The following is a 15,945-nucleotide window of genomic DNA, read 5'->3' as shown; positions in this document are numbered from 1 at the left end:
TGTTACGGATTCATTCAGTGGCAGTACAGCAAACTCAGAGTAAACCAGTGGATGCTATCTGAAGGCAGTGGGATCATTGGAAAGATATTAGTAAATTAAGCAAACCTAAAACTTACCTTCAGATAAGATTTCCCTGAAATTATTTCAATGATCACAGCAACAAGCCCGTGAAGTCTTATTCTGAAAAGACATGGTGGGCATGAAGGTTATTTTTAACTCTGCATGTCAGCAATTTGTTGCTTGATTTCAGGTACAGCACAATTCAGTTGCACAACCAGGCTTTTGTAGTCTAGAGTGTGTCTGAGTAGTTTGATGATTTACCCTCTAAGGATGCAATGTGAAATATTTTAATCTGTTAAGATTTTTTTCTCAAAGATGCCTTGGATTCTTAATTTTTATTTTTGCTGTCCATCTAGGGACAGTGTACTGTGACTTTCTGGGGGGAAACCCTCTGCTTCCTACCTTGAGTGCAGAAGTAGAGCACTGCACACTTCTCAGCTGCATGACAAGTTTCAGCTGCTGAAAGGCTGCAATGGCACCTGCAGCCTCTGCTGCCACGTGTCACATTGAGCAGCATCTGGATTGAGCGATCACAGCAGAAGCCAGGGGAAGACCAGAGGAGGAATCTCCAAGCAGCTTCCCTCGGTCATCAAAGACATAAAGAGACCACACAGGGCTCACAGGGCACCTTTGTGGGTCTGTTGTCCTGGGAGGGTAGATGGGAAAGGAGGTGACTACTATCAGCAAGGTACAGAAGCAGTTACAGGGCAGCTGCCCTTTGGTGATCACCTGTACTCGTGCACAGGCTGTCATGAGGCTGATGAAAGGGACCCATTCCCTCAGCTCCTGCCTGGCTGTCCTCCCTACCTCTGAGAGCCTGTTGAGTATTACTCAAATATTGTTTACTTCATTAATTTCCTCCTACCATCAATTGATGAATAAATTATTCATAAGTAAATTTATAAATTATTCTACCAGTTCTATTGATGATTGAATAGTATTGATCAAATAAATTATTCACTCTCCTTTTTCCCCACCAAATGACAAATAAATTATTTGTGAGTATTCTTTTTTCACTGTTAGATCAACTCTTCCATCTATTGAGACATTTATAAGACGTCACTCACTCTTATAGCTACACAATTTGTAAGCAGGACCTACATTTTCATAGACAAACAGACCTAGTTTAACTTCATTGTACACTTATCTGACAGTTGCTTTAAATATAAGGTCCTTTAGAACATGAGGAGGTTTTTGTGTATTTTGAAGTGAATTAAACAAAACATTGAGAAATTCTGGGGTTAATTCTCACCCAGCTAATGTAATTTGAATTGTGCAGGTTATTTGTACTGTTTCCTATATCTCTACAAAATAGTCAGTGTTGAATCTGCAGCCAGCCCATGATCTCAAAAGGTATTAGGACACAGGTTCTGTAAATAAACATCAGGAGCAAAGCCAAACCAGACATATACCTTGACTAATGGCCACTACAAATGTGAACTGCATAGGCCAGAGGTTATTTCAAGTTCCTTGAGCTTTACATTTAGCTAGATACATTGCTTCTCTCTCTTCTTTCATGGATTCACCACTAACTACGTGGCAAACATGATAGCCTCCTCTAGTGGCACCATTTCTAGCATATTTTACCATGCACACAAAATGTGTCTATATCCAAAAATACATGGTGACTGTCATTGTGGTTGGTCAGAGGAAAAAAAACACAACAAAAAACCACCAAAAAAACCCACAAAAAAAGACAACAAAAACAAAACAAAACAGAAAACCAACAAAAAACCAGACCAAAATTAAAATTAATAAATAAATACATCTCTAAGAAAGTGATATTAAGTCATAAGCATCCACAGAGAAAGAATTAGATTCTCTCTGTTCCATGGAGTTCAAGTTAGATTAAGTCCACCAAGTCAGTCAAGCTGCATTACAGTGAAATCAGTATAAGGGCCATGAATAGCACACTGAAAAGCATTCTCTAAAAAGTTGCTGTAAAAAAGACAGAGAAGGGATCTCATGCCAGCAGAGGAGCAGCCCTACTCTAATTTTTCAGATGTGACTGCCAATGACACTCAGGAGCACATACCTCTCTCTGCTGGCATCTTTCTTGCCTCAGAGACCCACTGGTAAAGCATGTCCAAAGAGGTTTTGGTTGAATTTTTATGTTTGGGTTTTTTTTTTATTTAAAACCACAGAGCAGGTATGTCTGCCAAGCTGGGTATGTGTAAGAGAGTAAATACAGCCCCAAGACAGCAGTTACTTCAACAGCTTATGCTGCCCGATGGGAGGAAGATGAATGCACTGTGCAAGGAAAGCAGGGCTGCTTAGTGAGCAAAGAGCTCATTTGTGGGGAGCTCTCCGGCACTGTGCAGCTCTGTAACACCTGGCTGTTGCAGACATGAGCTGCCTTGCTTTGTTTCCCTTTTCTTTTCCACCCTGATGGGGGCTGTGAGCTGTCATTCGGGCCAGTATAACAATGTATTATTGGCCTTTAAAACACACACACAGCAGAAAATCACAGTTCTTTCATTTTCAGAGAAGACTGTTAATAGGTCTCCCTCTCTCATGGAGGCATTGTAACAAGTCCCTGGTTAAACTGGCATATTTTCACTGAGACTTCCACATTAAAATAGGCAGCACTACTTAGGGAAGTGTTGTGGTCAGGACTTACAGGCAAAACACATAGACATTGCATTCTGAAAAACAACTCAGCAGTCTTTGGGGTCAAGTTTTTAAACTGCCTTTCTCCCTGATCCCCCAGTAAAAACCCCATGGAATACCCAGACACAGAAATATACAGAAAGGTATGACAGAGCAAGTGGGAAGGCAATAAAAATATGTCTAGACAGATGTGGTGTGGTCAGAGAGACGGACTCTGAAAATGCTTTTTACAGTGCTCTTCAGAATGGGCATGAATGGAGCACAGTGACATTGGTCAGGGCCATAGGAAAAGCCACTGGAGTACTTAAGATAAAAAGAAGGGAACCTATGGGAAAATTTTAGATATGTAGGTATGTAACTGACTGTATCTTTAGGACATTTATTCAGCAAGAAGCTATGAAATTTAGCCTGCATAGGAGGTTTTGGAGAGTAGTCTGACCTGAATATGTCTCAGATTAAGAGTCTGAGTAAAAGACAGAGATGCTACTGATTGAGAACAAATATAGGTGCTCTGTATTAGACAGTGTGATGCTTATTCATCTCTAATGGGGCTGTCCAGAATATAAGTTTGGACATGAAAGAAGAGATGAACAAGTGATCTACCTAAAGATACACAAGTGGACAAGAGAGAGCTGCTTACTCTACAGGACACTCAGGGGAATCTGAGGCTGCATAAGAAGCAGATCACAGAGTCACAGAAGCTGAAGAAGAACAGAACCACAAGAAGACATCATCATATTTAGTTGTCTTGCAGTATTTTGTAATATCGTCTCACTGCACCTGGTCATTTGCATCAATAGCGGAGAAAAAGGACTTTTGTCACAGCTGTGCAGGCAGCAGGTATTACTGCAGCACACATAGCACAGGGGTAGGCAGCAGTGTAGCTAGGCCAATGTATCTATTCTGAGGAGCAAGAACTAAGATTAGGCTGCAAAAAAAGATTCAGACTCAGACAAATTATTTCTTATAGCATGTTCATATATGCACGGGGGTGGTGGGGGATGGTGGGTGTTATCTCATACATTGGAATTTTTCCTGACTGGGGTGTAAAAGCCATGAGCAAAAATCTACTCAGGTGTTTTTTAAGGTAAATGCAGTGTGCCAGCAAAAGATATCGGCAGCTTGGTTAAGTTTTTGCTGTTAGTTTTCCCATCAGTGCTTTTGACTCCTAGTAATGTTTTACATTTAAGTCAGTTTTGCATCTTTCTAACAGAAATTCACAGAAAACAGAGCCATAAGGAACTGCAGGAGGCCATCTAGATTTTGCCACCAGAGAGGCAAAGAGGAGAATTAACTTCAATACTTTGCCAGTTTTAATTAATTAAAGAACCTTCAAACAGTCTTTCATATGTATTATTTCAGGTATGAAATTATTTGGGAAATGGCAACCTTTACTGGGGCGGGGGGGGGGGGAAGAAAAATAGTCTGGAAACATAACTCAAAGTAGTGGAAAAAACATGTTAAAATCACAAGTATGTGAAAAGCTGTTATTTTATTTCACACTGAATCATATTAAGCAATATCTCCCTGCCTTCCTATCCTACTAAATGCAGTGAAACTGTTCATATCGAAGACCAGACTCTAAATAAATTACAGGAGAAGAAAGCCCTGGATATCTACCTGCTTAGCTTTCTCTCTGAGGACTCATAATCTTCTTGTTTAAGTCTTTCCTAGATCTGAAAAACAAACTGCCTACTGCCAATGTGACAGTTCTATTGGCCTCCCCTTATGCTTTCTTTTTTAACTTTTGCAGTCATTCTTCCCTCTTTGATTTCACTGCATTTTGCTCCTCAGCCTCCTTTTTCCTTTTTGATTGCTGTTTTTGATTGCAGCTGTTTGTAATGCCAGCTGGAAGAAATGAGGCTGGTATACTCTTTTGAAGACTGTGAAATTAGTATCTATTATAAACTTTCTGCAGTCAGAATTGCAGGTCCACAGGTTTTCTAACTTAGTGTCATCAGCTCCACCATTCCTGAGAAATGAAGCAGACAAGGAACGTGATCATTTTGGAACAAAAGGAGGGAACTAGCTGGGGAAACACCATTAATTCAAAGAAAAAGGCCAACCCTATCAGATTAATCTCGTGCTCTATGAAGAGCAATGCACAGTAATATACTCAGGATGCTGGCAAGGAGACAGGCATCTGTATTTTGGACTAATGAAGTCCTATTAAGATCTATGTGCTTGGAAGTGTTCCTGGAGCACTGTAGCTAAGCGTGGATCACGACAACCTCGTCATCACTCAGCAGAACGCGGCCGCCTGCCTCGCCGACTCAGATGCAATAAGGCAGTTTTCCTAAGCAGATGTGTCTGAGACCTCAAGGGCATCAAAGTGTCTGAGATTCCTAACCACTCTGACAATCTGGCAGCAGATCCGTTTGGCACAGGGCACTGCAAAGGCAACAGCGAGCTTTGGAGTTGTTTTTCTCTTCCCAACACCATCTTGCTCAGTGTCTTTCAGTAAGATGCAAAAAAAGAAAGAAGGGTTCAGGCTGAGAAAGGAATGTGATAAAGAGATGGTTATGGCCTTCTGTACTGTTGTCACTTGATGCAGCAGCTACCTAGAGATAGTAAAACCACAGATTGATGAGTCTTGAGGGTGTCTGGAGTTAAATGTCCTGAAGGCAGTGGACTAAATAAATAGCCATTACTTCTCTCTATAGGCTTGAGAGAACCCAGATATCTGGGTGTACCATTCAAGCCAGCCATGATGTGTTTGTGATTATGAATCGAAAATGCTCTTTCAGCATTATCATGCTAACTTCTGTGAAAGGAACTTGTGTTTTCTTATCCAGTATCCACATAGAGATGCTGATTTTGTAGGTGGTCTCCCAGAGTGAAGCAGCCTTTCTGGAGAAAGCATCTTACCACTTCTTCATACAAAGAACTGTCTTCAAGGGCAGTTTAAAGGTAGTCCTAAATGCCAAAACTCTGCAGTAGCAGACAAAAAAAAGGTTATTTTAAAGTTATTGTCACAGCTGTGGCATAAGATTATAGGAAATCTTTGTGTTGGAGTTTATCTGCCTCATTTACTGTTTTCTGTCAGCTTTGCTGACATTTTATTCTCCACTGTTTCAGTCAATATAAGTCATAGAGAGAAAAGGACATGTTTAGTACACAGGGAAATATACCTGAATCTGTGGATTTGTTCCATGTTGTGGACATATTTCCTTCTCTTCTTCTTCCACATCCTGAACTGAGCAAGTGTGCATTAATCTTATTTCATCCCATCTCACTCTTACATTAGAGAGAAAAAAATTGACCCATTGTAATTACTCCTCAGTATTAAATTTCTTTTTGATATTAAACATATGAACCATTAAGGGAAATTAAAAAAAAGAAATCCAAATTCCATTTCTGCAGTCTCAGCATTTTGCTATTCCTTCAGAAAAATGGTATTTTCAAAGCTTTCATTCCTATTATCCATTTCATTTTACTCTGTCAAAAAAGGGAAGAATTTTGTCTGTTCTTAGGCTATTCGGTGCTATTAGGAGTGAAAATTCCTCTTTCTAATGAAAAATCCTGTTCTGCTTTTCTTTCTCTTTAATATAGTCCATATGGTGCAGTAGTAGTGTTGCAATTATGCCATCTAAGTGAAGGGCACTGGGGAAAAAGTACAGCAGGTGTGTATCTTTTCCATGCCACTAGCCTAGACCTTCATCAGTGGTGAGATAGCAGAAAGGAACAGAGAGGACCCCACTCCTTTCCCAAACACCATGTGTTTCCTACCCTAGGCAAAATCTAAGTGCTTGATTTGTATGAATTTTACTCACAGTGACAAATTCAAGAAGCTGTAGTTAACATTCAAGAAATAATGCAAAATCAAGAGAAACAGAAACGTGCCAAGTGATCAGTTCCCTAACTTATTTTCTTAGTCACCATATTTAAATCCGACATAAAGATTTTTTCAGAGTGAATGAAGACAAATATTTGTTGGTCAACAAATGACTCCTACTGGTGTGCAAAATAAAAAAAATATCCATGCCAACTGATTGACAAATTCAACTGAAAAAAACCACCTCCTCTTTATTATTTTTTCCAGCCTCCTTTGTGCATATGCGCCTGTGGTTTGTACTTCACTTTGATTAATCACATCACTCCATCAAGACTGTGTCTCTCTAGTCTGTTTACCAAAGGCTTATATGTTACCTTCCTTCCTTACACTTCTCTCCATAATCAACCACATGCTATTCATTTGTCAATAGCATCTTCTCATCTTTGCTCCATGTGTCCAAAAAAATTCCCTCTGATCATTTTCAAACAACATCCTGGCAATTTTCTTGTCTCATTTTCTGTTTATTTGGAATAAGTTATTATAGCAACATCTTCTGTTCTCAGTGCCTCTGCATGATTTGTGGTGTTATCAAATTCTGACTTTATCAGTAGTACCGTCATTGTTAGTATGCTTTTTTCTGGTTTTTCCAACTCATCTGACTTCGACCTAACTTGAACCTAAAACTAACTTTTACAAGAGTTCACCAAAAATTCACATTATTTCACCAGCACATCCAATATCTTTCTTTAACCATGATCACTTAATCTTGTTTTTCAATAGGTATTATCATCACAGATCTACATAGTTGTACTGTCTTGGAAATTCACTTAATAACCCCCCTCTCACCAGCAGGGATGGGAACGTGGGAAATGGGGCTGGGTGAGGCATCCACATCAATACATTGATAAGGTTAATTTCTAGTGCTAAATGAAGCTTCTTTATTTAACTTTTTACCATGTCAATGAAATCAGGAAGCACATTACTTTTTTTTTCCTCTAAATAATGTTGCATACACTTTCATTTCTAGAAAGTATGCATTTCACGTTGTGAATTGGTGGTGATGTACATATTTGTGCATTGAGGCTTTCTTGGATATCCAGGAAAGGACTTTCCTCATATGTATATTCAACTTGGTTGTTAAAGTTAGATATAAGATATGTTTGTAAGCCCGCTGAAGATGTGCATCAGTATACTGTCATCTTTTTTGGTGGGAGGTGACACATTCAGCATCCAGCTACTGGTAAAGTTCTACCCGAGGCTTTCCCAAGCCTCCTCTTACTGGTCAGTAGTTTGTGTGCCAGTTCAGCTGCTCTCTCTAACAGAGAGCAAAATTTTTTAAAAAACACCCTTATTTGCCTCAAATAACTGCTAAAATCTTGTCACTTTGGATTACATTTCATCTTGCCTTCCAGCTTCTTGTTAAGTTTAAAAGTACGTGTTCTTTACAGAAAACTTAGTGCAGCTTATAATGTGTCCCAGAATTTTCATTTCTTCCTTTTCATTTCATTTAAGTGTTGCCATGTTAGTCTGCAGCAACACTTCTGCCTTAGGGAACCTTCACCTTAATCATGGTCTGGTTGTATTAAAGTGTATTAAGTGGCTTAAATAGAAGAGTTTTGTCAGTCCTCTCCTCTGTCACTTAGAGCTATCCATTGCAAGATGTAGCCTTTTCTGAAGATATTATTCTTTTTTTTTTTCCCCCCATGGAAAAACCTAACCTCTGAGGAAAGTATTATAGAGGTCACAACCTCTGGAATAAAACTCTTTCCATGGACTTTAAACTAGATGCTGAAAGTGGTAACAAAAATGAAACAAGCATATAAATAATGCTATATTTGCATTTCTAGTGGATGTTTAGTATTTTTTATTCTTTGGAAAAGCTTTACTCAGATACATGCAAACACAAAGCAAATGGAACTGATGGGTTTGGGTTTTCTAGTAATTTTTTGTTTTAGTTGGTTGCTTGGTTGGTTGACTGGTTTGGTTTGAGTTTTTTTCATTGGATCTTATTGCAGACATGAATACTGAGGGCATGAGACCTTGTAGAATTGATTTCAGGGAACAGCTTGTCATTAATTTGATTTCATTATGTCCTGATGACCTCCACAGCCTTAGTGAGGCCTGCAGATTGGACTGGGATCCAAGAGCCTGTATAAGGGAGAGCATGTGAACAGCACTTTAGTTTCATGTACAGGTCACTGCATAAGTATATGTTTTCTGAAAGATTAAGTTCAGAACCAACTGTTGTAATGCAGATGTAACACTTTTCTTTAGAGAGAACAGCACCCAGGGATTTAAAACTGGAATCCTATGAAAATTTGCTATCATGATGATGACAATGTCCTTCTCTTTGCTCTTTTTTAATTCAATATCTTGATGAAGAGTGATTAGCAGTAGCATATCAACATAGAGATGTAGAGTCTGTGCATTTTTCTTAGTAATTAAGCTTCAGCTATGTGCTTTCTGCCTTGCTCAGTGTCCAGAATTCCTCATTTGTATGTCATTTTCATGTTTATTTTTCAATGTCAAGAAAAAGTATACTACAAAAAAGGCAAAAGTTTATCATGTATTTAACTCACTAGATAGGAATTCAGCTATTTCACAGTGAATCTTACTAGTGCTCAGGTTTTTTCTGTGACCTTGAAAAAATTCACTTAGTCTCTCTGTACCTCTGCTTCTCATTTATTTTTTAAAGGATGATAATACTTCTGTCTCTGTATTTACATTGCAGACTTCTTTTACTCTGTGCTTTGTGTGATTCTTATTGCAGTAAGGATCTTATCTAATAATTCTTATAGAGTTGCTTTTATCTATGTAAAAAGCAATATATTCTGTATGGTAGGTTGTTCTGTATGGTAGGTTATCCTGATCTATGACCTGGCTGTATAAGGAGTTACTATTATTATTGGCACACCAGAAGTGTGTTAGAGACTCAGACTCAGAGCTCCAGTGTTGTATGGCTCTTTTATGAAGAGATGATGGGCTGTTCTTACAAACTCTTTCTCTATAGCTGTAAAATAGGTGTTCTTGGGAAAAACTGTTCTACCACCCTTGAAGACAACCACTATGGAATGGCCTGCATTCATACCATTAAACTCAGCCAGCCATAAGCCATCCAAACTGCATGCGTGCTGTCTATTGGGAATGGTCCCTGGCTTGTAGTAGCTCCCAAACTGTAGCCTGAAGTCTTGTGAGAGCTTTCTGGGCCAAAAATTTAACAGTATAAGCAGAACAAAGAAACATTTTCAGGCTCTGTTTAACAGTGGCCAGTCACACCTTGCATTTTCACTACCTATTCTGCTTCTGTATATAGTTATATGCTTTTAATAATCTATCACAGTCTTGCTTGATGCAAGTCCTAAGGCTAGAAAAGAAGAAAATGAGCTGCAAAAGGAGCTTTACTGGTAGTAAAACATAAGAAACCTGTAACCAAAATTGCTCAAAGTCCAGTCAAAACTTAGGAAAAAAGCAGTTTCTGTCAAAACTACTCCATAATACATTAAACATTCCCTGGTTGAGGGAGTAAGAGTATGGATGAGTAGTTCAGGTGATTCTACTTTATATTTTTGACTTTTGTATCAAGAGGATCTATTTGGTTAATAAAGCATTCATTTGTACTGAACACAGACCATATGCCTGGGAAAGAGTTTTTGGCTAAAGACAAACAGTTTTACTCAGCATTGCCTTCTACCTTACTCAGAGACCTCCTGGTCATTCTGGTTCAATCTTCTTGGGACAAGGTCACATCTTTTGACGCATGCCTGCCTAAAGTGCTATCTAAAGTACCTGAAGCAAAGTTCATCTGTGGGCTTTGGATGGTCTCTGTTGCACATCAGAAAAAGAAAGTCTATACTTTGTGTTGCTGAAACCTGGGGAGATAAGCATGCTCATTTCAAAGATGGCAGTTTGTGTCCCATCAGGTCTTGAAAGGACAGCCAAGGCTGGTGTCAGGCAGATGAGGTGCCTAAGGGGTTCTCCACAGAACAGCTTAAGCTGACAGCCAGCCCAGGGAGAGCTGATAGGATGCACTGGTGTCCAAAAAATCATCATTGAGCCCAGCCCAGCTACATGCTTCTCAGGTCTGTCATCAGGGTGGTCTGTCATCAGGGTGGTCTGTCATCTCCTGGCACAGATAGGGAAATATACTGTTTTAGATTTCTCTCCAGTTTACATGCTAATAATAATAAAGACACAGTAAAAGTGCCCCCATATACTATGTGCACAGAACCTGTAAGCCAAACTCCCAGTTAGTGATGCCTCATTTGGCAGCAGAGCATTTAAATCTCTGTTAAACTCTAGCCCAGGCTGATTCTGAAGGTCTTGAAGTTTAAACATATTTATCTAAGAAGAGATCCTATTACAATACAAGCCTCTACACAGCCAAGACCCACAGTGTGGCTACTGAAGTGTCACTTCTAGAATTATCACCTTATCCCAGATGCATTGCCTAGCATTACCATGTGGGACAGAAAAACAGTAGCAAGCAAAAAAGTTTTAACTACTTATTTTGCAATTTGAAAATATTTTGCAAGTGTGGCTAGATCACTTGCAACAACTGATTAAACATTACCCTGCATATTGCTTTCTGATGAGTGTTTTATGTGTTCCTGTCTCTGCAGACTGAAGAAGTCCTGAAGATTGATGGAGGGCCATGCTATTCAAACAGCAGGCATTGCTGAGACAGAAGCTCTTTGTGCTAGGCAGCCTTGCTATTGGAAGTCTCCTATATCTAGTTGCCAGAGTTGGGAGCTTGGATAGGTAAGTCATTAAGTAGCTGCTCACTTTACTATAAATGGGCTCAAACTGTCTGAGTTTTGGCTTCAAGGGTCTGATTTTTTTATTTATTTTTTTTTTAACATCTACTCATGTATAGAAAGACAGAAAGACTGTCTATTCTAGCAATGGTTTTCATTGTTCTTTCCTGCCCTTTGGAGAAGACAGTAAGAAAATAGAGTCACGGGTCATCCCTGTCAAAATATTTTTGTGTGTCCATTTGTATTCTAAGCACATTGACACTTGTTTTCAGAGAAGAAATAAAACAGTTCCCTGTAAAAATGTCATTACAGTAGCTCATTTTTGTCTGTGTGCATCTGTGCATTGACCTCTAGTTCCAGCAAAACAGTTATGATGTGTATATATATATGTGTATATAGTCTTTTCTAAATTTATGAGCAAGCAATTAATGTGCTACAGTGGTAGTTAAAATTAAGTATGAGCCTGCAGAGTAGCTTGTCAAGTTTTGAATACTATTTCACTTGAAAGATTGCTTCAGGGTTTGAGAATTTTAACTGTGTTAATTAGCCAGTATTTTCTGGAGCTGAATGTGCTAAATAAGTGGGTTTTCTCTGCAAGTTATATTCTGGAGAGCAGTAGAAATTCCAGCAGAGGAAATCAAAGAGTATTTGGCACTTTTGACCAGGCTGAGTTTTGAGTGGTTATTGGCAGTGCAACAGTAGCGCTACCTGCACCAACACTGCTGTTTCTGTCACCCTCAAAATGACCTGGGATTGCTCTGGTAAGTGCTGCACAAAGACAGGAGAGAGAAAAAAAAAAAGCTGCTTCGAAGGAAGGAATGAAACAAGACTTCAAGATTTCCAGAAGCTGGTAGACAACTATTCAGTCCTAATGGTCTATTAGTGCTCTTCTTTTAAATTATGGAAAATATTAGTTGAGTTCAAAGCTGTGACATAATGCTATGTGAATATGCAGTGTACGGAAAGTGAATTGAAAGCAAAGCTACATAGTCTCCATTGCTAGGTAATGTTGAGCTCCATCTGGGTCAGTGAGTGCCTTCTTCAACTGTTTACACACACTTCAGAAGAAGGAGAAGATTGTGTATTCAGTTAGGACCAGGTGCATTACAAATTAAGCCCCAGAATTTATATCTTCCTTCCCCTGGTGGTCAAATCATCTCTGATACTTCAGAGGTGAAAACTTCACTAAGACTAATATGATTCTGTTAATGGAGGCAGATTACTGGTCTCTGCAAAAGTATATTTTATGCTCAGAGGCATGAAATCTAATTAACCTTATGCTATTATCTGCACTTGCACATCTACAGAATTTACTGATGACTATAAAATTATCTCGCCACAGTATTTGACTCGCTGACATCCTGCAGCAGTGAATTCCGACGGTTTCATATATAATGTTGCCAATGGCAGTAAAATGCCATTTCATTCTCTTGCATTACACAGTGTGAAAAGTACCAAACTGCTAAAAAGCAGACCTTTATTTGGGCTGGTTATGAAAGAGAGAGAGAAGGAAGCGCTAGAAAGGCAGAGGCACATAGGAATTAACTGGAAGTGTTCTTCTGCCTCAGCACTAGGGCACAATCCAAACTTGTTGAATCTGTCAGTAAAAGGACACTGAGAGGCTTCAATAGACTTCGGAGTAACTAATTGTTCAGGAAGAGATCCAGATTCATTTATGCTTAATTTATGCTGATCCAATTTGAACAAGAGAGCTGGGGATGGCCCACATTTAATAGCCTCAGATTAGGCTTTTCAATGGGAACGTTTCGAGTTTGCTTAGGCCGGAAAGGAAATTACCACTAGCTTATCTGATTCATTGAGTCATCAAGTAAGATGAGCTGAGCCCTTCCCTCTGGAGGAGACCACCATCCATCCTACAGGTCCTGAGTGCACAGAGCTACTTTGCATGTGGAAACTCAAACATATTCTGTGCCTGGCAACTTTGAGAATATCTGGATCAGTCTTTGAGCTGCCTGACTCTCTCATTGGCAACACAGGGAGCCTCTGTGCCTGATTTCGATGTTCCAAACTGCTCCTGCTACAACCAGGCTCATAATCCTTTGCCATCATGCGACCTACATTAGAAACCAACTTGCAAGTATTCTGGATCAGGAGAGACAGCACTGCTATTTGTCATTAAGATTGCCCAGACTTGTTTTAGCTATTTTGAAAATTGTCAGAAATAGAGCTCTCTGAGATTAATTGCTCAATGTTGGGTTTTCTTAAGAAGAGTATTTGGGGAGTTTTACTGTAGCAGTTTGAGAAATTGCCTGTTTTGGGAGAGCAACTTCAGTGATACAATAAATGTCATATACTCTTTCTTTGCAAAGGACTCTGTTATTTTAATGGAAAAAAAATTACTCAGAGAATCAAAAATATTAATGTGTCATAATATAACAGTAAATACATCTAGGGATTCTACTACCAAGATCTGACAGCCTGCTTAATGCCACCACTGCCAAGATCTTTTAAATAATACATTTTTTATTGTTTAGAGAGAGGAAAAGAAAAGGGAAAGAATAAAAAAAAAGAAATTTAAAGTGTTGAGAAAGGACTTCTAACAACATCCAATCTTTTCCCTTAGGCTAGAGGATATCTTGAGTATTTATTTACTTTTAAAGGAAACCACCCTGTTTGACAAGCTGTTGTGTTACGCTGAAGGCAGTGCTAACTGTCTTTTTGAGCAAAAGAGATAATATTAGTTGAGATGGGTCTGGAACTGCTGTTGTGGAATCCTTTTTGCTTGAAAACAAGTAACAAATACGCAGAAGGAGAGGGAAGAGAACAGAGATAGTAATTGCAGCTTCCATTTCTTCTGTTTTTAACTGCCACCTCACTGCTGCAGAAAGACTGTCTTACCAGTCACAGTCTGACCAAACTGTACTGCTGTCACTGCTTTCTGCTTGGTTTTTAATTTTTGTATTGGTAGGATGCCATCAGTGTGATCAATGATTCAGTCTTTGCCACCAAGTCAGGCTCTTACTCAGTTGGTGGCAGAGAGCAAAGGAAAAGCAAAGAGTGAAAACTTGAGAAAAGAAATAACAACAGGAACTCACTTCTCATCACACTTTCTAATTAAGTTCTAATGCAGGACTTCACTAGAGCTCATGTGAACCCAGCAATGTCATCTGGGTTGTTTCTTCCAGACAGGCTGTATCTCTCAGCATCTGGATAATCAAGAAAACAGCTAGAGGGTCAGCCAGGGGGATCAAACTTACTTTGTCCAAACCATCCATTGTCCTAGCATCAGTGTCAAATTAGAGACTCCAACAACCAGTGATGAATGGAAAAGCCATAAAGAAATAAATAATTCTGTCCTGAGAGCAGGGTTTGAATAATATGCAATAAATGAGTGAGAGGCCACATGCTGAGAAACCAGAATAAATACTGAATACCTAAACAGCTATTAATGAGCATTGCCCATCTGGTATACTAGCTGAGGCAGGGGTCCTGTGAAAAATAATAGCATGTGGCCATGTCATTTAAAAACTGTATCATAATATATATGCACAGCAAGCTCATATTAAAATTGCCAAAGCAACATTTGTTCTTACATATCCTTAATTTTGGAGAGCATGGTTCTGCACAACTATTAATGATATTTTTCCATAGGACTGTGGAAGCTCTCTCTACTCACCCATTTTATCTTCAGTGCAATATTGTCCTGTATAATGACAAAAGTGCTGATTGGGGAGTGGAAATGAGAGTTTATTCAAGGTTCTGCAGAAGCAAAATTTTAACATTTTTCTTACTGAATCACTTCTTGCATTCAGTGACATCAAATACAAGAAGGAAGCACTAGAGGAGTGGGAAATAGGTGAAGTAATTGCAGGCAAATATAAAAGAATAGCACAAAAACACAGGGGCAAAAGAAGAGATAGTAAGGTGCAAAGTGAGGTTCAGTGGGAGGATATATAAGTGATGATAAGAAAATCATTGATGTAATGATGCAATAAATGCATTTTTAAAACTTTTCTTGCCTTTCTTTCTGTGCCTTGCTAATCATGCCTGATTCAGAACCTTGGTCTTTCTCATTCTATTCCATTCTATTGGGCACCTTCTAAAGAAGAGGGAAAATATTGAAAGTCAATATCTAGAAAGCTGGTTTTCACCCCTATTGCTCTTCTTCACTAAAAAGCCCAACTCTGGATCAGCAGCTAATAAAGTCAACACAATGGGAAACAGGAAATAATTCAGGTTAGAATAGGAAGTGTTGGAAAAAGATGACTTAAATGAACTGGATTTTCAGATCACAATGACCAAATAAAATTAATCTTAGAATGTGTTAAAAACTGCCAAAGCAATCACAAATTTATCAGCCTCATGGGAGGTGAGGCAAGGTTCAAGAAGCCTCAAAAACAGTTATCATCTGCTTGAAAACAGCAGAAGGGTGGAGTTAGAAGTTATTCGGCCAAATCATAGCAAAATACTAGCATAAATAATCAAACTGTTTGCAAACAATTTGATTGCTGTCAAAAAAGAAGTTGAAAGATGCACACAACACACCACATTGCAAAAGGCTTCCATGGGTGTGATTGCCTTACACAGAAAACTTGCCTTAAGATGTACCCTCTTTTTACAAATACTTCTTATTTTGCTTGCAGACTGCAGCCCCTCTGCCCCATCGATGGTCGTTTTGGACCCCGCAGCCAGGACGAAATCCCACTGCGAGCTCTGCAGTTCAAGCGAGGGCTGCTCCATGAGTTCCGAAAGGGCAATGCCACCAAGGAACAAATACGACTGCAC

General features: G+C 39.1%; 1 protein-coding gene across 1 annotated transcript in view; it reads left to right on the top strand.

The window, feature by feature from the left end:
* The first annotated feature begins 11,096 nt into the window (after positions 1-11,096).
* HS3ST5 (heparan sulfate (glucosamine) 3-O-sulfotransferase 5) overlaps positions 11,097-15,945 on the top strand; it is a 6,481-nt gene continuing 1,632 nt past the window's right edge. Inside the window, 2 exon segments of the mRNA XM_010193474.1 lie at positions 11,097-11,203; positions 15,804-15,945. The exon segment at positions 15,804-15,945 is cut by the window's right edge and continues 24 nt beyond it. Of these exon segments, the coding sequence (XP_010191776.1) occupies positions 11,097-11,203; positions 15,804-15,945 (249 nt within the window).

Source organism: Mesitornis unicolor, unplaced genomic scaffold, assembly GCF_000695765.1.
Source record: "Mesitornis unicolor isolate BGI_N332 unplaced genomic scaffold, ASM69576v1 scaffold16261, whole genome shotgun sequence".
Classification (NCBI taxonomy): domain Eukaryota; kingdom Metazoa; phylum Chordata; class Aves; order Mesitornithiformes; family Mesitornithidae; genus Mesitornis; species Mesitornis unicolor.
This window is presented reverse-complemented; position numbering and strand designations above follow the sequence as displayed.